At 40.9% G+C, this 19710-nt stretch overlaps 1 protein-coding gene across 5 annotated transcripts in view; it reads right to left on the bottom strand.

The window, feature by feature from the left end:
• Nucleotides 1–19710, bottom strand: part of LOC144696668 (uncharacterized) — a 132671-nt gene that overhangs the window by 88047 nt on the left and 24914 nt on the right. For all 5 annotated transcript variants that reach the window (XM_078568239.1, XM_078568236.1, XM_078568237.1 and 2 more), the window contains 7 exons: nucleotides 16099–16210; nucleotides 12202–12308; nucleotides 11477–11603; nucleotides 10228–10348; nucleotides 8625–8710; nucleotides 6327–6457; nucleotides 4663–4722 (listed from right to left, as the gene is read on the bottom strand). In XM_078568239.1, coding sequence (XP_078424365.1) covers nucleotides 4663–4722; nucleotides 6327–6457; nucleotides 8625–8710; nucleotides 10228–10348; nucleotides 11477–11603; nucleotides 12202–12308; nucleotides 16099–16210 — 744 coding nt within the window. The remainder of the gene's footprint in view (nucleotides 1–4662; nucleotides 4723–6326; nucleotides 6458–8624; nucleotides 8711–10227; nucleotides 10349–11476; nucleotides 11604–12201; nucleotides 12309–16098; nucleotides 16211–19710) is intronic.

Below are 19710 nucleotides of genomic sequence, written 5' to 3' on the forward strand. Positions count from 1 at the left end.
CTGCTCCAGTAAGCTCCAATGAAATATTCCTAAGCATTTCCAGTTAATTAACTTAATTAAGTTTTCCATTCTTGGCATCACCTTGGTGAATCTATGCTGTACACACTCTATGGCTGGGATTTTCTGGCCCTGCCATGGTGACACCAGCCGCAGGGTATGTGGTGGGCCAGCCAAAAGTCCTGGCGGGGCTGGAAAATCCCACCCTATGCCTCAAATTTCTTTTCTATAATGGGGCATCCAAACTGTACTATGTACTCTAATTGTGGCCTACCCAAAGTTATATTCAAATTTAGTACTTTTTTAATGGAGCTAAGACCTCACACTATATTTTTATATATATTCTCATGGCTAATTTATAAAATTTTAAAAACTGGACATGGACTTTAAAATGACTGAAGCCATGTCTGGCTGTGACTTTCAAACAAAAGGAACTTTCTGGCAGTATCAGAGAAACTGACACCTCGTTATTTCTGAAGAGACGCTAACAACTCTCTGAGCTACAGAAGCCAAATCCAAAGGGAATTATACAAAGGCCATCTACATTTCCTATGCCAGGCCTAGTCAACTGAGACTAGTAGTCTGCAACTTTCCTTTCAAATTCTTAATGCTTGGAACATTAACCATTTCAGGAACCCAGACAAAGGAATATGTACCTTTTCTCAAAGCCAAAGTGGAGAGGTGGGAATCATGTGATTTGACCCCTCCCTAGCTGGAGGAAACTGAAATATTTCCTTGTGGAGCTGCAAAGGACAGTCTGCCATTTTCCATCCAGCCAGCAGCAGCTCAGAAAATACCTGGTCTGCATCTACACTGTTTCTACTGGGACTTTGGAACTTCTATACCATCGGCTAAGAGACTAATTCATCTCTATGTCCCTATTGCATCGTGGAAGTCACGTCTATTGGAAAAGTGAATTATCCAGCATCAGTTTTCTGCGTGCCAACTTCTGTGAGTCTAGACTCTGGACTAACGTGAAACAATAATTCTTTATCCTGTGGTCTTTGCCCTGTAAATCTTTCTTTCTCTATCTGCCTTCATTTATTGTATGAGTGAAAAGGAGGCTATGTTGTGAGTCTCCTCTCGTGTGAGTGTGCACGAATAAACTAACCCTCTAAGTTTACCCTATCTCGAGTTTGCTGTGGGGTTATTAATAGGAATTGGATTACACCAAAACCGAGAGGTTGGGAAATACGCCACCACATATGAAATGGGAAATCTAAATCAAAACACCTTTCTGTTTATGGACAGGTGGTGAGAGGAGAAGTCAGGGCTGTTGAAATTAAACACCTCTCCTGTCTGTAACATACTGTAATTGGTAAAAACCAAAACTCCTTTGGCCCTTTTTATGAGCTTAATTCCTACATTTATGTTTTGAGAGAATTATCTATTTAAATTCATAGGCCTCTATTTATCCAAATATTTCAATGTGTCTCCATAGACAGCACACTCCCATTCCTGTTTTTACTTGGAAAACATATTACCTCACATTTACCCATATTAAATTGCATCTGGGCACCACAACTTAGGAAGGATATATTGGCTTTGGAGGAAGTGTCACACAGATTTATCAGAATGATACCAAAGGTTGAATTACAAGGAGAGATCACACAAACCAAGAATAAAAACAGGAAATGCTGGAACTACTCAGCAGTTCAGGTAGCATCTGTGAATAGAGAAACAGATTTAACGCGTCAGCTCTGAGACCTTTCTTTAGAACTGGAGAGAGTTAGAAATGTAATAGGATTTGATTGAGTGAAAGTTGGGGAAGAAGAAAAAAAGGGAATGTCTGTGATAGTGTGGAGGGCAGGAGAGATTCAATGACAAAAGGTTTCATGGTACAAGGACTAATGGGACAAGTAAAGAAACAAAAGATATGTCTAGAGGAGGTGTGAATGGCAGGATCCTGAACAGCTGCCATCCAAAGGCAAAGTCAAGAATATAAGAGAGAAATGAGAGAGAAAAAAGCAAACTGGCAAAGAAGCACTAGAAGGTTGAATCATCCGAATAGATGTGATGGAGATACATCTCTATTCCACTCTCCCAGATTCTCCATCTCTATCCACCCCGTGATGCAGTTGGGTCACACAACAGCCATGATCTCTCTGAATGATGGAACAGACTTGAGGGGCTGAAATACCTACTCCTGTTCCTATCTGCTACCTGTCTACCCTCTCCACCGTTTTCCAAGTCTCATCAGTAAATTTAAAAATTCCTGACGCCTAAATCCAAATATACTGAGAATAAAAGTTGTCCGAGCAGGGTCTCTTCTCCTTTTCCAACACTTGTTTGTTTCTTGCCCTTTAACCAACTTCCAAGCCACAGTGCTACATTTCCTCTTCTACCACATACCTGACAAGTCTCTTATGGGACACCTTAATTAACACATCCTGAAAATCCAAATCTACTACATCGACTGGATTTCTATTGTATATCCAATTATTCACTTTTTCACAAATAATTACATTTGTCAAACAAGCCATGTATTTAACAACGTCAGTTCATAATCAAGTCTTTGATTAATCCATTAATTTCTAAATGGTCTTAATTTCATCTAACATTGTATTCCAGATGAGGGTAAATCAGTGCTTTGCACAAGATCAATATATCCCCTGAATCTCTCTCCTGCTGTTAATTTGTTTCTACAACATTGATTACACATACAAAGCAGTCCAGTTGTTTGAGCCTTGATCACTCCACAGAAGTGGGCTGGAGCTGGGAAGCACAAATATCTTTGCATTTCTCCTTAAAAACATTAAGATTAGGTGCAGCTAACCAAGGTTTTAATCACATAAAATTCTAAAGACTGAAAATTCCCAGCTCCGACACAGGAGAAAGTGCCCCACAGAGTCAGATTTCATCCTGGGGAGGTTGTTGGGGGTAGGGGCAGATGTTAACAGGAGTGGGGTCAGAAAGAGCTTGGAGGCACCCACAGGGGCTTCCAGGTGTGGAGGCGGGCTGTGTGAAACACCTGCCTCTGTGCTCCAGCACTTTGTAGCTGTTAAAAAACCCCCAAAAAACAGCCCTTTAGCCCTCACCCCACCTCACCTCCACACACAGTCCCTATGCCAAGCAATGCCCCTCTACCCACCCCAAGACCTCTCAGACCCTGCATGCCAACCTTTGCCTCTATGCCCACATCCCATGACCCCTCATACCTTCCATGTCAATCTATGCCCCTCTACCCACCCCCAAGGCCCTTCACTGCCCCATGCCAACTTGGTGCCAACCCATGCCCAATCCTGTTCCCTTGCAACCTCAATGTCAACTCACCCAGTATCCAAATTGGTCAGACCTCAGGACCCATGCTGAGATGAAATAAAGTTCTAAGTGTATATTGATGACTTCACTATTTAAAAGAAGTCTCTCATTCATAAAAACCCATTCACTATATTTACATTACTTCAAGTGCTTAATTCCTTTTGTATTCATAGGTCCAGATCGAAGACTTTATAACCACTTTGAGCTGTCAATCGAACTGTCAACTCTTAGGCACCCCACTGTGATAATGACAGGTTATGAAAGCAGTTATGCAGCACAAATCTTATAATGATTACCCTCAGCCGTAGTCAACAGACAGACTGAAAATGCATACACTTTTAAAAAAAAATTGCAGACTGCTTTTAAAATAAAATGAAATACCAGGAGATTTAAATGCTGTGACAGCTTGACAGTTCCCTTGACAGTTTGACAGTTCAATGAGCTTGACAGTCCCAATGCGTTTATTCACTTTTTACGCACATCCATGTCTAATTTAAACAATTACAAAGAGCACCTTACCTCCCCCAAAGGCTACCCTACCTCTCCAAAAGGGTGTCTACTTCTCCAAGTAACTCTGGCAACTTCAGACCTTCCTCTGAAAAGTGCAGATCCCACTTGCGTTTTGGACATTCCACTAGCGAAAATTGGATCTTTTTGAAGTCAGCTGCACTTTAATCTGTGCAGCTGCCTCTGTGAATCACAGATGTACAACTACAACCCGCCCCCATGTCCCCTCCTCCCTCCCCCAGTGGAAATGGTGGGTGCTGGGTTTGGGGGCGGGACTCCTGGAATCAGGTCTCTGGCACCATTTTGGCTCTGCTGTATACCCTCTCCCCCTTTACGAAATTTCAGGCCTAAATGTTTAAACATTTTCATTTGATGCTGAGAAATAAAGTATTATGATGGATTTAGGGCGATTCCACTATTCTAGGTTAAGATTTTATATTAATTTGGTGACAAAGTACTTAGAATTTCGAGTTCTTAATGACTGGTGAAACTGAATATAAAATATGTAGAGGGTGAGGGTCCATTAATGGGCCTTTTGTTATTGCAATGGCCCATTGACTGTGGCATGCGGTAATTTACCACACATTGAATTAACAATTTGTGTGTCCATCATGGGAAGTTGCTGAGCAGGATGCAGGCATTTCTCTGGAGTTAAGAAAGGAATAGGGGAATTTGCCCTCGGAGCAGTTAGGCTTCACGGTGGTCTTAGGCAAACATGGTACACACAGTGGGGGAAGAGGGGAAATGATCAATTAAAAAAAAGCATCATTGGCAACAGGGTTTAAAAAGTTGAACTTCAGACAGGATCACTGGATTCAAAAGATTCTGTCAGAAACAGGAGCAGAGTATATCAGTTGCAGTTTGTTCAATGTCATGTATATTGCTGTCCTCACATACCACCAAATTGCTGCCTTTTGCCTTTGCAATGAAATCAACATTGCAGCCACCAATCACTACCTGTGGATGCAGAAAAAACAGGAATAGGCAATCAGGATTATGGATTAACACACTCAGGAACAAATGACTTGGTTAAGTATAATTGCTGTCAGGTGTCAGTTTAAAAAGAGTTGCATTTTCTCTTCCATTGTTTTTGACATTTTAACTGACATTAAATTGATTATAGCAGTGACGGTGAATAGCATCGTATCAGCAGAATTAACCATCTGAGAAACGCAACATTTTTGGGATTTTTTTTTTTTACTTCCTCTGCAAAAACAGCAAAAATATCCAACCCCCTTTCCACCACAAGTGCTTGCTTAATTAATGAGAGTGGGTCTGTGTTGCATTAGAGGCTAAATGAGAAATAGAAATGTGTTAGCAGACCGTAGTGTATTTCGGGACTTCAAATGCTGCAAGTTAGAGCATTTAACTGGTCTTTTGAATCCAGGATTTAGTGCCTTGAATAAGCTCCTAAATGTGTTCCTTCTCTAACTGTCAGTTACAAGGTCATACTACCTATCTTTTCAGAGCTGCTCTGCATGTACTCTGAGTCTATTATCATACCACCATTATGGACGTTGAGTTTTTTCTGTGCTCTTCCATAAAGAGTGTCTAATTTCACAGCTTTGAGTATAATTGGGTCGGCTGAGAGATTTTAATAATTATCTGATTTACCAGTGAATAACACTCTTACTATAGATGATTTATTATCTTAGGGTTTTACCACTTGGTATATTGGGGATATATTACAAGGGTCAGGTTTCCATCTGGGCCCTTGCATGATCCACACTTGAGAGGGTTGGGACATGTCTGGTCCTAAGCCTCTACCTTAGCCAACAGAAAAGGTAGATCCTAAAGTTACAAATGGTAGTAATTAGTAATGTTTACGCTTTAGGCTCTGAGGATATGAATAGGATTTTTTTTCTCTAATTTTTACCTCCCTCCCTGTGAATGGGTTCATGGACTATTCCGTATAGCAACATCAGGAGATCAGGAATGAGCTGAACACAACTCCTCACACAGGACATCAGGGCTCGAATGCACCACCCGGCCATGATGTGTGAGTAACCTCAATAAAGTTATAATTGGAGAGCATTTGAAGGCATCATGCTTGTCTCCTATGAATTCAAGTCATACAACAGGATTCTTTCAAAATATTTGCATCAATGTTGTTGGACAAACTGAGGTTATAACCTGTTCACCTTGGAAGTGCCTTCTCTGGCAGAATGTTCCACATAGCATGATATAACTGATGCCAATTTCTGTCTTGAGCTCTGCAGGACAATCTATGAACTGCTGATTGATTAAATGAAACCAAAGCTTTTGATTTAAAGCATACTTGCAAAGAACAAGTAGGCCACAAAGCACCATTTGTTCCAGAATACAAACACGGGAAGAAGGCACAATGTCTTCCCTTTCATTCTGGAAGGAGGCCGACTCAATGTTACAAACTGGATTTCTCCATCACACATGGGTTAGGATAACTGCAGACAATTTTAATGGATGTTAAAATAAATTTGCTTTAAGCTAGTGACACGGTGGTTTTGGCAAAATTATCATGTTTGCTGTAGTTTTACACAAGCAGAGTTAGGAGAAAATGACACAGTATGACTGTAACTTACTGGCTGTGCAAGAGCACTAAGCTTTGCCCTTGGTGCTTGTGACAGGGTGCTGAACTTACGGTAACTCTGCCTGGTGAGCGCACAGGCTATGCGGCTGCCTACTTTTGCATTGTTCTTGATGAGAGCGATGTCTGTTTCAGAGTTAAGGATTAAAAGTGAATCAAGTGCTGTTATTTGTCTAGTAATTTATTAGAAGTATGGCTCGTCAAACTTAATCCCATCAATGTTCTATCATGACACCACCCAAGTCAATGTCCGCCTGGAGGTGAGGGAATCAACGAGAAGCACCAAGTACAGTTTGTGAAATTTCTCCCCTCGCTCCATAATCAAAGAAAACTTCACAATACTGATTCAATCTCACAACCCACACTTAGAGCTCTGACCATCTACCTTCCACTGGAGGCTCAACCGATGCAGAAACCACAGATCAGCCATGATCTTATTGAATGGTGGGGCAGGCTTGAGGGGCCGAATGGCCTACTCCTGCTCCTATTTCTTATGTTCTTATGAATGGGGATGAAGGTTATAAGAGAGGACACAGAAGCTCATTAATTTATATTGATCTAATCAACACAACACAAACTGCTTTTGCGGGTAGCCCGCATTTTCACAAAGCCACCACTCTGTGAAGGGCAAACAATCTTCTATTTGAACTTGTATTCTCACTGAATAGCTTATTAGAAACGTAGAGTATTTATGGCACAGATGTGGACTATTTGGTCTATTGTGTGTGTGCCCGGCAAAAGAGCGATCCAGCCTAAACTCCAGCTCTAGGTGTGTAACCCTGTAGGTTACGGCACTTCAAGTGCATATCTAATAGTTACTTTAAATGTGATGAAGATTTCTGCCTCTACCACCCTTTTAGACAGTGAGTTCCAGGCCTTCATCACCTCTTAAGAGAAAAGATTACTCCTCAATTCTCCTTAATCCTTCTACCAATGAGTTTAAATCTATGCACCCTGATTATTGATCTCTCTGCTAATGAAAAATGCTCCTTTCTAACCACTCTATCTAGGCCCCTACTAATTTTATACACTTCAATTAAATGTCCCCTCAGCCTCCTCGGTTCCAAAGAAAACAGCCCGAACCTATCCAATCTTCCTTCATAGCTAAAACATTCCAGTTCTGGTAACATCCTTGTAATCTCCTCTATACACTCTCTGGTGCAATCACATCCTTCCTGTAATGCAGTGACCAGAGGCAAATGCAGTATTCCAGCTGTGACCTAACTAGTGTTTTATACAGTTCTAGTATAATCTCCTTGTTCTTATATTCTTTACCTTGACTAGTAAAGTTTCCAGTATGGCTATGTAACTACCTTATCTACCTATCCTGCTACCTTCAGAGATCTCAGGATGTGCACTGTAAAGTTTCTCTGTACCATTTCATTGTCTACTCTTATTTCATGTGTGTATTCCAATGTTAGTGGGAATCTAGGAAGATGCAGAAGGTGCAGTAGCTAGGCACACTCTCCTTTCATCAATGGGACCTGGTTTCAGAACCAATCTATAATGAAAGTCTCCCTCTGCTCGTTACAAGATAACATTGATGAAATCAAACTCTAAATTAAGTGACATGAGAGGGATTTATTTACTTGCAAACCTAATTCTGGATATCAGTAATTTAATCACCAAGAAAAGACAAAGGGTTTACCTTCGAGGTGATGTAATTGAAGCTTGCAATACTGAAAGAGATTGACACAGTTAATCCAGGTAAATCAATCACTTATGTGAATTGTTTAAATACTAAGGGCCATAAATTAACACTTTCGAAGTTATTGACAAAAGAAATGAACAGTCTGACTCAGTCATATAACCCCAGAGTCTCTGTATCATTTCTCCCACCAAACCCAAAACCCCGCCCCATCCAGCATAATACGCTGAGGTACCAGACCAGGCTTCATATTTAGTTATTCAGTAACTGCAAAGATGGCTATCTACCTTTAAAATTAGCTTCCGATAAGTCAACCCCATACTTCTACTGCAACTGCTGAGGCTAAAAATGCTTCTAATATGGCAGTACCATCGGGGGAGGATTCATCCTTTCACTTCACATCCATAAGAACTATTCCAAATTCACTTGTACTTTGATCAATGCAGGTGTCTTGACACCTCCTGAGTTCCTCCTAGGTGACTATCTTGACAGGGATGACCATAAAACTCTAGGGTTGCACTTAACCTTGCAAAATCTTCAATTTGTACATCTGGGGCTACCTTGTTCTTCTGTGCTCATGTTCTTGCCCATATGAAGTTAAAGACATGCTACAGGCATGAAAATGGTTCAAAATATGAAGGATACTGGTAGTCAGTGAAATTCCTTTGGTGAGCTCATAAATTCTGTTCAGAACGAAGGGAGTAACATCTTTGCCCAGGATACCTTCATCCCTGGTGGAGGAGAAACAAGAAAAGTCATGATCAGTCCCCCCTCTAGATCAGAAATCCAAACTCTTTGTTTTCATGGGTACAACAGATAGGCCCAGGGAGCCTCAGGGGCCAAATACAAAAGTTTAATTTCATGCTCCCTTAAATTAGTATATTTCTCAAGTTGCTGAGACTAACAGACATTGCTGTTCTGATTGAAGTATCATCCTTCTAGTGAGAAAAACAGCCTTTTCTAAACCTGCAAGCTGACAAAATCCATACAGAACAAGCCAATGAACAAATGTAATACTCAAATGCCCAGGTTTTGAGAGCCAGATTTCTGGCTCTAGGGGCTGTGAGTTCACATTGTCCATGTACCTCATTGTTTGTGATCAGCACACAATGAGATAAAACACCTTTCAGTTCTGCTAACAGAGCTGCTTTGTTAAGTAGGTCTGGTTGAAGGAAGGCCATTCATCCATGTCCGAAGGGTCTGGGACATGTTGATTTGGTCACTGTTTATGGTAATAATGTGATTGAATAGCTTAAGTGGAATGTATAACCATGGTAACAGAATCATTGGAGAAACTCAGATGAACATACATGCATCTTCTTGGCTTCATGTTATCTGAAGTCTACATTGTCTGTCTTTTAACATATTTCAATTTAGTACTAGTATGCATGGAATGTAGAGATCAAAGGTTGAATCGGTATAAATGTTTTGAGTAAACTAATGTTTGCTGTGGTCAGGTTGGAATTGTGAATTTTGGTAACTAAGCTCTTACTGTAAATCATGAAATCAATAATAAAGAATCATATAGTCACATGGAATTATGTTCTGTGATTTGGCTGAGCACTCATGTTGGATTATGTAACAAGAGCTCTTTCTGCAATTGTTGCAAATGATATCTGTTTTTAAAGTAATGAGACAAAATCGATCAGGAAAGCAGTCTCCAATAGGAGTCTCCAATAGATGGGTGTAGTTTGGACGTTATCTGACCTGCTGAATGTTTCTAGCAGGATCTGTTTGTGTTCCAACCTATGAACTATTTATACAAATTCAGTGACTGGAAGGTTTCCACCTTGGAACACAAGGCTGAACATACAACTTGTACTATTCATTTTATTTCTCATGAGAGAAGATGCTAAGAGATGGAGGAATTCAACATGACTTTTGGTAAGATCAGGCGGCCTCATAACTCAAGCAAACGAACCACTAACTCCCAGACAGAGGTTAAATCATGACTCCCTGTGAGGCTGGCACCCAAACATATCTGCACTCGGCTTGTTGATTATCACCGACCCAACTAGACAAAGTGCATAAAGATTAGGCTTCGGGGATGAATTTCCTGATTGTCTGCTGTAACCTTAGCCGAAAAGCTGTATAAACTATAAACGGATTAAACACTGCTTACACCAGTTTTCAGGGGTTTCCATAGTGGTTCTTTTGCAGACAAGTGGGAGAAATCCCTTGGAAATTCACCCCCAAAATATCATTGTTCACTAAATTAGTTACCGAGGTTTTGTTCTTGTATTCTTACCTTGCTTCTTCCAAGGCCTGCTGGATCGCATCATCAATAATCAGACTTGATGCCGCCTGCTCCTCTGGAATAGGGACAGCTATCAACACACTGCTGTCCTGGCCAAATTTATGGGCATTGGCTATTAAAATTAAACAACAAATATTTTCACTATATTGTCCAGTCACTTGTAGTTGGTTACAGCTGTCAGTCCTGCATTAAGCTATAGCTGGAAAGCTATTACTGGCTCTGAAAATGCTATAACATCCCTGATAAACATAAATTGGCCATTTGAACACTGAATTCAGATCAAAATGATTTCATTTGTTTGCATTACTGGCAGCTTTTGGGAGATTGTTTTCCTTTCAATGTTCTTATTTAAATGCAGATTCGATATAATTGCTATATACCACAAAAACTTGTCATCTTAAAGCAGCAATGGACAAGTCAAATTTACATGGATTTCAACAAATTCAAGTACAGTTCAAACCAAATGGTCTGTGGTATGGTCACTCCCCAACCTATGCACAGCTGGTTATTTACTCATGCCTTGCTCTATCTGAAATGGAGTTGAGATGATATCCATCCTGCTTATCACTGAACCATTTCCAATGTTTTTACACTGATTTCTCAAGACAGCCTATAGTGAAATTAGACATTTCTCCATCGATGCAGGAGAGTGGGAGCAAACACGAAACAACAAATGTTCTTTTGATAACTGCACTGACATCAATAAAGATGCTAAAGGAAGGAATTTGTCTCCCTCTCCTCCTCTCCTGAAGGCATTGGCTCAAGTTTACAGTCTTCTGCTACCTCCCCAAAGTGACCATTTTTTTATGCGTGAACTTTTCAGACTAAATGTTGGCAGGCTATTCCACCATGGCAAGAATCACATCAAAGCCCAAAACTATCTGCACAGATCAGGAGTGGAGTCCCTGGCTTTATCTTCTTTCCCTAATCCAACTGTAATGCCCTTATAACTGCTTCAGAGAGTTAACTCAACAGAAAGTGGTTGGTGGGGGGTGATTTTCCCAATTCATATAGTTCATTGTGACACAAAGCTTTGCACTTACTGGTGAGGTTAATCAACTATGATCCAAATCAACAAATTGGAACAGTTGTAATCACAGCTACAACAACATGGCAATTTCTTGATCTCTTCTACATAGAGCTCTGAAATCAGTGAATGTGGTCTAGGTTATCGTGAACAATTTACAATGTACCATATGTGGTACTGTAATCCAGGGAAAATCGAGCAATCAGAACCTACCAATAAGTTGGGCTGCTTCCTCTTCATCAGTGACATTGTAAGGGGATTGAAAACCACTTTTTGGAATAAAAAATGCTGGGAAGTCACGTGATTTTCCAAATGTCGCCACACATACCCCAAGTGTCTCCTAAAGCAACCAAAGCAGAGTGGTAATTGAGAAGATTATCCAAAATAACAGAATCTTGTTGAATCTTTATTTTCATCTTGCATCATTCATAGATGCATTTCAATGAGAGGACAGACATCTTCCAATGTTGTTCTTGTACTGGTACAAGGTAGCGTAGAAAAGAGGGGAAAATGCGTATCAGAGGGATAAAGAAAAGCAGGAAAGAGCAATAACGGGTGTGAGAGAGGGAGAAAAAAGTCTGAGGAGTGCAAGAGGGGTAAATGAGAACCAAGCTGCCACTTGCTGCCTGTCCGGATGCTAAAAAGGAACTTGGCTGAGTGGGAGTCAGAGACCTTACCAACAGTGACACAGCAGGGATCACCCATATACTGCACCAGTATAGCATTTCATTTCCAACAGCGGCCTCTCTGATTATTAATTTTGTTAAATTGCCTGCAGTTTCCACTGTAGATTTACACTTCGAACTATTACGAGATTGATTCAAACTTACTTTATAAAGAATGGAAAAGAGGTCCATCTACCAGACTAGGCCTGAATTCAAAGTCAGCTATGATGGAATACTACTTCTTTATAAATGACGACCCATGAGCCACTATACCAAGTATTCCAGTGTTCGTCCAATATCCAGGATGGATTTGACTCCTGCTGAAATCACAGTGACAGGATTGCGCCCCAGCTCGGTCAGATCTGTGCTTACATCCAATGCTGGAAAAGTAAAATAACGGCATCATTTGTTAGGCTCAGAGGAGTTACTCCGACACCAGTCCAACAGTCTTGTGGAATATTCCATGGTACAATTCCTAATAAGACATTTTAATGTAAAGTAGATGTAACATACATTGTCTGCTTAATTATGTACTGATGGTCCCAACGTGATGGCAAAATTATGCAGATTTTTAAACTTGTATTTCAGCTGTTCACATAACATTTCTAGAAGGCAGTTATATCACAAATAGTCAATTGGTAGTATATTCCCCAGAGCTTTTCAGCTCAATTCTATATCACAGTCATTACACAAAATTATCAACTACTACAGAACAAACATTCAGCTCAATAAGTCCATCTTGGTGCCTATTCCCCACATGAGCAGTGGTCATAATCCCATGTCCCAAACCCATTTCCATATACCTATATCTTCCTTTCGTTCTAGTGTATCTATACTGTAATGCTTTCCTACAGTGAGTGTATCTCCGGTCTGCACTGGAGTGCTGCTTTGTGTGCATTAGAAAGTGCTTAAGTTAGAGTTTGGTGAGTGAGGGAGTTAGGTGAAGAGGGAAGGGGGTGATCCTTTCATTTTCAACCTATCCTTTCCCTCAGCCTCCAGTAGCTGGCTTTTACTTTGCTACAGGGGAAGCCCATAAAGCAGCAGGACTTCGGAGAGAGAGAAAGAGAAAGAGCTGGGAGTTTACAGATTAAATTTAAAAGTCACATCACAGGAGTCCGTAAGTTTATTGGTTGGTAAGTGTAGGCCTTTCAGAACTCCGCACAGAGGCGGCAATTGGTGAGTGACAGGTGAGTTATTATATTATACCATTCTGGAGTGAACACTTTATATAAAGTTTAAGGTATGCCAGTGCAGCTCGGCCATACAGAATGTGCATTCTGCCAGATGTAGGAAGCTGTGCAGGCACAAAATGGCCTCAATGACTCCAACTGCAGGAAGTGTCACCAACTGCAGATACTTGAGCTCTGAGTTGCGGAGCTCGTGTGGCGGCTGGAGTCACTGTGGTGCATTCGCAAGGCTGAGGTTTAAGTGGCTAGCATTTTTAGAGAGGTGGTCACACCACAGCTAACAAGTACACAGGCAGAGAGGGAATGGGTAACTGCCAGAGTATCTAAGAGAAACAGGCAGGTAGGGCAGGAATTCCCTGAGGTTATCTCACTCTCTATTTTCCGTTCTGGATACTGGTGAGTGAGCTGGTTCCTCAGAGGGCTGCAGCAAGAGCCAAGTTCGTGGCACCACGGGTGGCTCAGCTGCGCAGGAGGGGAAGAGGAAGAGTGGAAGTGCTATAGTGGTAGGGATTCCAAAGTTAGAGGAGCAGACAGGTGTTTTTGCAGCCGTAGAGGTGACTCCAGGATGGTTTGTTGCCTCCCTGGTGCCAGGGTCAAAGATGTCATAGAGCAGCTGCAGAACATTCTTTTGGGGGAGGGTGTACAGCCAGAGGTCGTGGCCCACATTGGGACCAATGACATAGGTAAGAAAAAGGAGGAGGTCTTGAAAGCAGATTTTAGGGAGTTAGGAAGGGAATTAAAAAGCAGGACCTCAAGAGCAGTAATCTCAAGATTACCCCCAGTGCCACATGCTAGTGAGCAAAGGAATAGGAAGATTGAGCAGTTCAACACGTAGCTGGAGAAATGGCGTAGAAGGGAAGCCTTTAGATTTCTGAGGCATTGGGACCTGTACAAGGAGGTCAGGTTACACCTTAACAGGACTGGGGTTAATGTCCTTGCGGGAAGGTTTATTAGTGCTGTCGGGGAGGGTTTAAACTAGATGGGCAGGGGGATGGGAACCTGAGGGGAAATTCAGAGTGGAGAGGAAAGAAACTGGTACTGGGAAGTAGAGAAATATTAACTGATAAGGGGGATATATCAGAGAGTAGTATCAATGTTAACAGAATACTTGTAGAGTTTGTCAGAACTAGAGTAGGCAATCGTAAGTCATTAGATGGGGTCAGAATAAGGGGGAAAGTAAAAAAAAGAAACCTAAATCAGGCTTAATGTGCATGTATGTGAATACACGGAGTGTGATTAATAAGATTAGTGAACTACAGGCACAGGTTGACAAATAGAATTATAGTATTATTGCTGTTACAGAGACTGGGCTCAAAGAAGGGCGGGATTGAATGTTAAATATTTCTGGGGACAAGGTGTTTAGGAAAGACAGGGAAGAAAGAAAAGGAGTGGGTGTGGCAATATTGATTAAAGATGGCATTAGGGTACTGGAGAGAGAGGATGTTCCAGAGGGGTCAAGGATGGAATCGCTCTGGCTAGAGATAAGGGATGAAAAAGGTGCAATAACATTGATCGGTGTAGTATATAGACCACCAACCAGTGGAAGGGATGTAGAGAAACAAATTTGCAAAGAAATTACAGAGAGGTGCCAGAAATATAGAGGAATCATAATGGGGGACTTCAATTATCCAAATATAGACTGGGATAGGAATAGTGCAAAGGGACAAGAGAGGCGTGAGTTCCTGGAATGTGTTCAAGGTAATTTTCTGCAGCAGTATGTTTCCTGTCCAACGAGAGGGTATGCACTTCTGTACCTGGTCCTGGGGAATGAGTTGGCCCAAGTGGATCAAATATCATTGGGAGAGCATTTAGGGGACAGTGACCATTGTATCATAAAGTTTATGTTGGCCATGGAAAAGGACAAGAAACAATCCAGAACAGGGATAATTAAATGGGGGAAAGCCAACTTCCATAGGATGAGAATGCATCTGTGTCAAGTGAGTTTGAATCAAATGTTGGCAGAAAAGATGGTGGCTGATCAATGGGCCACCTTCAAAGAAAAGGTATTGCAAGCAACGTGAAGGTACATTCCCTTGAAGGGGAAAGGTAGGAAAATTAAATCCAGGATTTATAATTGAGAAGGCGGAGGTGTTAAAAAGGCTATCTTTACTTAAAATAGATAAGGTACCAGGACCGGATGAGATGCATCCAAGTGTATTGAGGGGAAGTGAGAGTGGAAATTGCAGAGGCACTAGTGATCATCTTCCAGTCTTCCTTAGACACAGGGGTGGTGCCAGAGGACTAGAGAATTGCAAATGTTACACCCTTGTTCAAAAGGGTAAAGCCGGCAACTACAGGCCAATCAGTTTGACTTCAGTGGTAAGGAAATTTCTGGAAACTATAGTTCTGGACAAGAACAATAATCACCTAGACAAGTGCATGATAATTAAGGAAAGCCAGCATGGATTCATAAAGGGAAAATCATGTTTAATTAACTTGCTGGAGTTTTTTGAGGAGGTAACAGAGAAGGTTGATCAGGGCACCGCTGTTGATGTGGTGTATTTGGATGTTCAAAAAAGCAGTGCCACACAACAGGTTAATGAGCAAAATGCTAGCACATGGAATAAAAGGGAAAGTAGGCACTTGGCTAAGAAATTGGCCGAGGGACAGAAAAAGAGAGTAGTGATAAATGGTTGTTTTTCAGGTTGGAGGGAGGTCTCAGATTGAATGTAACACTCTCTCCTGGAATGAATGTATTTGCAGTGTTATGTTCTCTCTGAAGCAGTGTCCGAACTGTAACATCCTCTCCCAGATTGTGTGCATCCATACTGTAATGCAATCTCTTGGATTGAGTGTGTGCGCACATAAAGTCCTCTCCCGGAGTCAGTGTATCCGCACTGTAATAGGTGAGGTCTAACTCTTCTACCCATTTAACTAAAGGCTAGATATTGTGAGGCTGTACTACTAATTAACTAAATTTGCTTTATGACGCATCCAAGATTATGCCCAAGTTTGACTCTCTAATATTTGAAGCAGATCTTACTGTTTTGTCCATCACGATGCACTCCTCCGATCCCACCAGTTACAAGCAATGGAATGCCAACTTTGTGTGCTACCATCATGGTGGCTGAAACTGTGGTACCACCAGATAAGCCCTGATACAAAACAATTAAAATCAACATTACTGTGGCTCAATGACACTTGGTTAAATTTCTCAAAGCACACAAAATAAGATACAAGACATCTGATTGTAACAAAGCTGCAATTCTGGCATCACTAAGAAAAATATTCTGGAATTTGCACTTAAGTTAATCCTATACTCACATCTGAAACAAAAGCAGAACGTAAGTCAGTTATTAGCAGGATGTGCTGAATAAGCTAAACTAATTTATAATTATCTTTTATCAGCTTATTAAAAACTGTATCATTATTGTTATTGAGCTTTTAGATCCCAGTGCCACATTAAAGCAGAAAATTCAGAAGATCCACTCAGTTCCAATTAGCTTCACAAAATATGAGCAGTTTTTCCATTTGGACTCAGGCACAACTGCCTGACAAAAAAAAAAGTCTTCAGAATGTTCCAGGGTCTTTTAATCAATCAGTGACAGTAAGACTGGAGGATAAAAATGTAAATCAAAGCAATTTAAGTTGATCAGCAGAAATTTTCTACCAGGAACTGAGGGGAGCTCTAGCCAGTAGACTGGTTGCTAATGTAGGACAATTTCATATTGGTAAATGGGCAATAGTCGGTCTAGAGTTTAGACAACTTCAAACAAGTTCATAAGCAAAAGAGCAAGTGAATGTTCAAGTGTGGTTTAGAAAGATATGTCGCTATCTTTTTATGAACAAAACCCACAAAGTTTGTAGTAGAGTTCCCCAGGAGTCAGTGTTGGGACCCTTGCTCTTCCTGATATATATTAATGACCAAGACTGTGTTGTGCAGGGCACGATTTCAAAATTTGCAGATGATACAAAGATTGGAAATATTGTCAACTGTGATGGGGATTATCTTGCTCTTCAAAAGGACATAGACATGTTGGTGGATTGGGCAGACAAGTGGCAGATGAAGTTCAATGCAGAGAAGTGAGGTGCTTCAGTATCTGAGGAGTCGCAAATGGTGCTGAATATTCTGCAGTCATCAGGAACATCCCCACTTCTGACTTTACGGTGGAAGGAAGGTCATTGATGAAGCAACTGAAGATGGTTGTGCCTAGGACACTACCGCGAGGAACGCCTGTAGTAATGTCCTGGAACTGAGATGATTGACTTCCATTGCAATGAGGTGTTTTGCTGAAAATAGTCTGTGTTCAACTAAACGCAATGTTTTATTGGTATCATGTAGGAAAACGCTCAAGCATCTTCATGATGCAGGTTGGTGATTCCTTATGGTGTGCTACTATGCAAGTTGAGAAGGGTGTTAATAAGATTAAAGTAGAATTTAAAATTGGGAGTCAAGCTTGTGAGGCTTTTAAATATATTAGTTTAGCTATTGTCAAAGTAGGTCTGGAATAACTTCAAATCAACAATCCTAGTTAGAAAGTGTTATTCCCATCCTGGTTAATCATACTCGGTCATCTTGGAAAAGCAATGTTATATCTGAAGAAGAGACAGAGCAATTGCAATGTTTGCTTGGTTAGTTGAAGTGGTTGTGCACTCAGGGATGGAGTTAAGTACTAAAATGAAACACTCTAAACTAGGGTGTACTTTTAAGGGCAAATAAAACATTAAAAAAAATTAAATGTGTATAAATGCATACTTAAGGTAGCCCAAAGAACAGAAACTAGTCATTTAGTGACACTTCACATGTTAATCTTCCTGACAGGTATTCTAGTGCAGCTGCTTTCATATTATTTCTCATGGGTGAGAATGGGAAATGTTGTCCTTTAGCTCGGAAGCTAAGGAAACATAAAGGGTTGTTAAAACTACTCTGGCTGTTAAAACACTGGCTTATGTGGGGGTAATAGATATGGGATTGTGTTTGTCAAATATCTTCTGCACAAAGGGCTTTACTGAAGGTATTAGATGTTATGTAGATAATCATTCATTGTGGGATAATACACATTCTACAAAAAGTGTGAGTGAGAAAAGATTATGGGTTGACCTTGCTGGTTTGAAGCAAATGCTAGAGAGAAAGTAAATTAAATGGTGGATGCAAGTCATCAATTGTCAAGATTGTCTTATAAAAAGAAATGCATGTATGAAAAAATTGTTAGGCATCCTAGAGGAGGTGCATTTTACAATGTAGTGCTTCATACAGAATATGGTGGTTTCTGATTTAATTTGTTTTGAAATTTTGATTGCACTGATTTTAATTTAAGGAGAGAAGAGCATCTGTTAATTGTACATTAATTGTGTGCGGGTAATGGGCATTAACTGGGGATTCACTTGAGTCCCTATAAAAAGGAACAAACTAACAGTGTGGTGAGGGAGCACATGTTTGTAAAGTATGTCTCTGTAAATAAATGCTTTGAAAGATGTGTAAAGAATAGCCCTGGTTTCATCCTTCAGCACCTGGTTTTCTGGAGTATAACAGAAAATGTGCTTGAGCTTTCAAAGGGAGAATCGGTTTGGTTAGAATTCAGGAAAAATGAGAGGAGTTGTTGTGCTGCTTGATGTATACGATAGGCCACCAAATGGGCGGGGGGGGCAGGTGCGAGGGAGGAGAGCTAGAGGAACAATTGTTCTGGAAAACTGAATAAAGATGCAAAAACTTTAATAATTAATGGGCGATGTCAATTATCCTAATACAGACTGAGTTACAGTGTAAAGGGCAAAGGAGGAAAAATTCCTGAAATACATACAAGAAAACTTTCTTGATCAGTACGTTTCAACAACTACTCATATTTGAATAGTACCTTTCATGGAATAAAACACCCCAAAGTGCTTTGCAAACAACATTAGACGCTGAGCCACATATAGCAATATTAGGGAAGATGACCAAAAGCTTCATCAAAGAGGTAGATTTTAAGCAGCACCTTAAAGGAAGAATGAGAGGTAGAGAGTCAAGAGAGATTTAGGAAAGAAATTCCAGAGCTTAGGGGCTAGTCAGCTAAAGGAACAGGCACCAATGGTGGAGCAATTAAAATGGAGGATGCTCAAGAGGCCAGGATTAGATGAGCATAGCCTTGTGGGGCTGGGGAATATTACAGAGATAGAGACCAGCAAAACCATGGAGGCATTTAAAAACAAGGATGAAAATTTTAAAATCAAGCCATTGCTTCATCAGGAACCAGTGTAGGTCAGAGAGCACAGGGGTAATAGGTGAACAAGACTTGGTGCGAATAAGGAGAAGGATAGCAGAGTTGTGGATGACTTCAAAATGACAGAGGGTAAAATGTGGGAGGCTGGTCAGGGTTGCTTTGGAATAGTCTAGAGCAGTGGTTTCCAAACTGTGGTTCACGAACCCAAAATGCTTCGAGGGGTTTGCAGGAGAAATCCTGTGATGGTGGAAGCAGAACTGTTTGTGCACCAAAATTACGGAAAAACGATCGCTGTCGGTTTGGCGCCCACCAAATGATGGGGGCCCAAGCTCTCAGTTGCTGAGTAGCCTGTTATTCAGGATGGTCAATGTCCAAACAAGCCAATCAGGTTTGCAGATCATCCTGATTGACAGGCTGCTTGGCCAATGATTGCTGTTGTTCTGACAACAGCAATC

The sequence above is a fragment of the Cetorhinus maximus genome, chromosome 22 (genome assembly GCF_964194155.1).
Source record: "Cetorhinus maximus chromosome 22, sCetMax3.hap1.1, whole genome shotgun sequence".
NCBI lineage: Eukaryota > Metazoa > Chordata > Chondrichthyes > Lamniformes > Cetorhinidae > Cetorhinus > Cetorhinus maximus.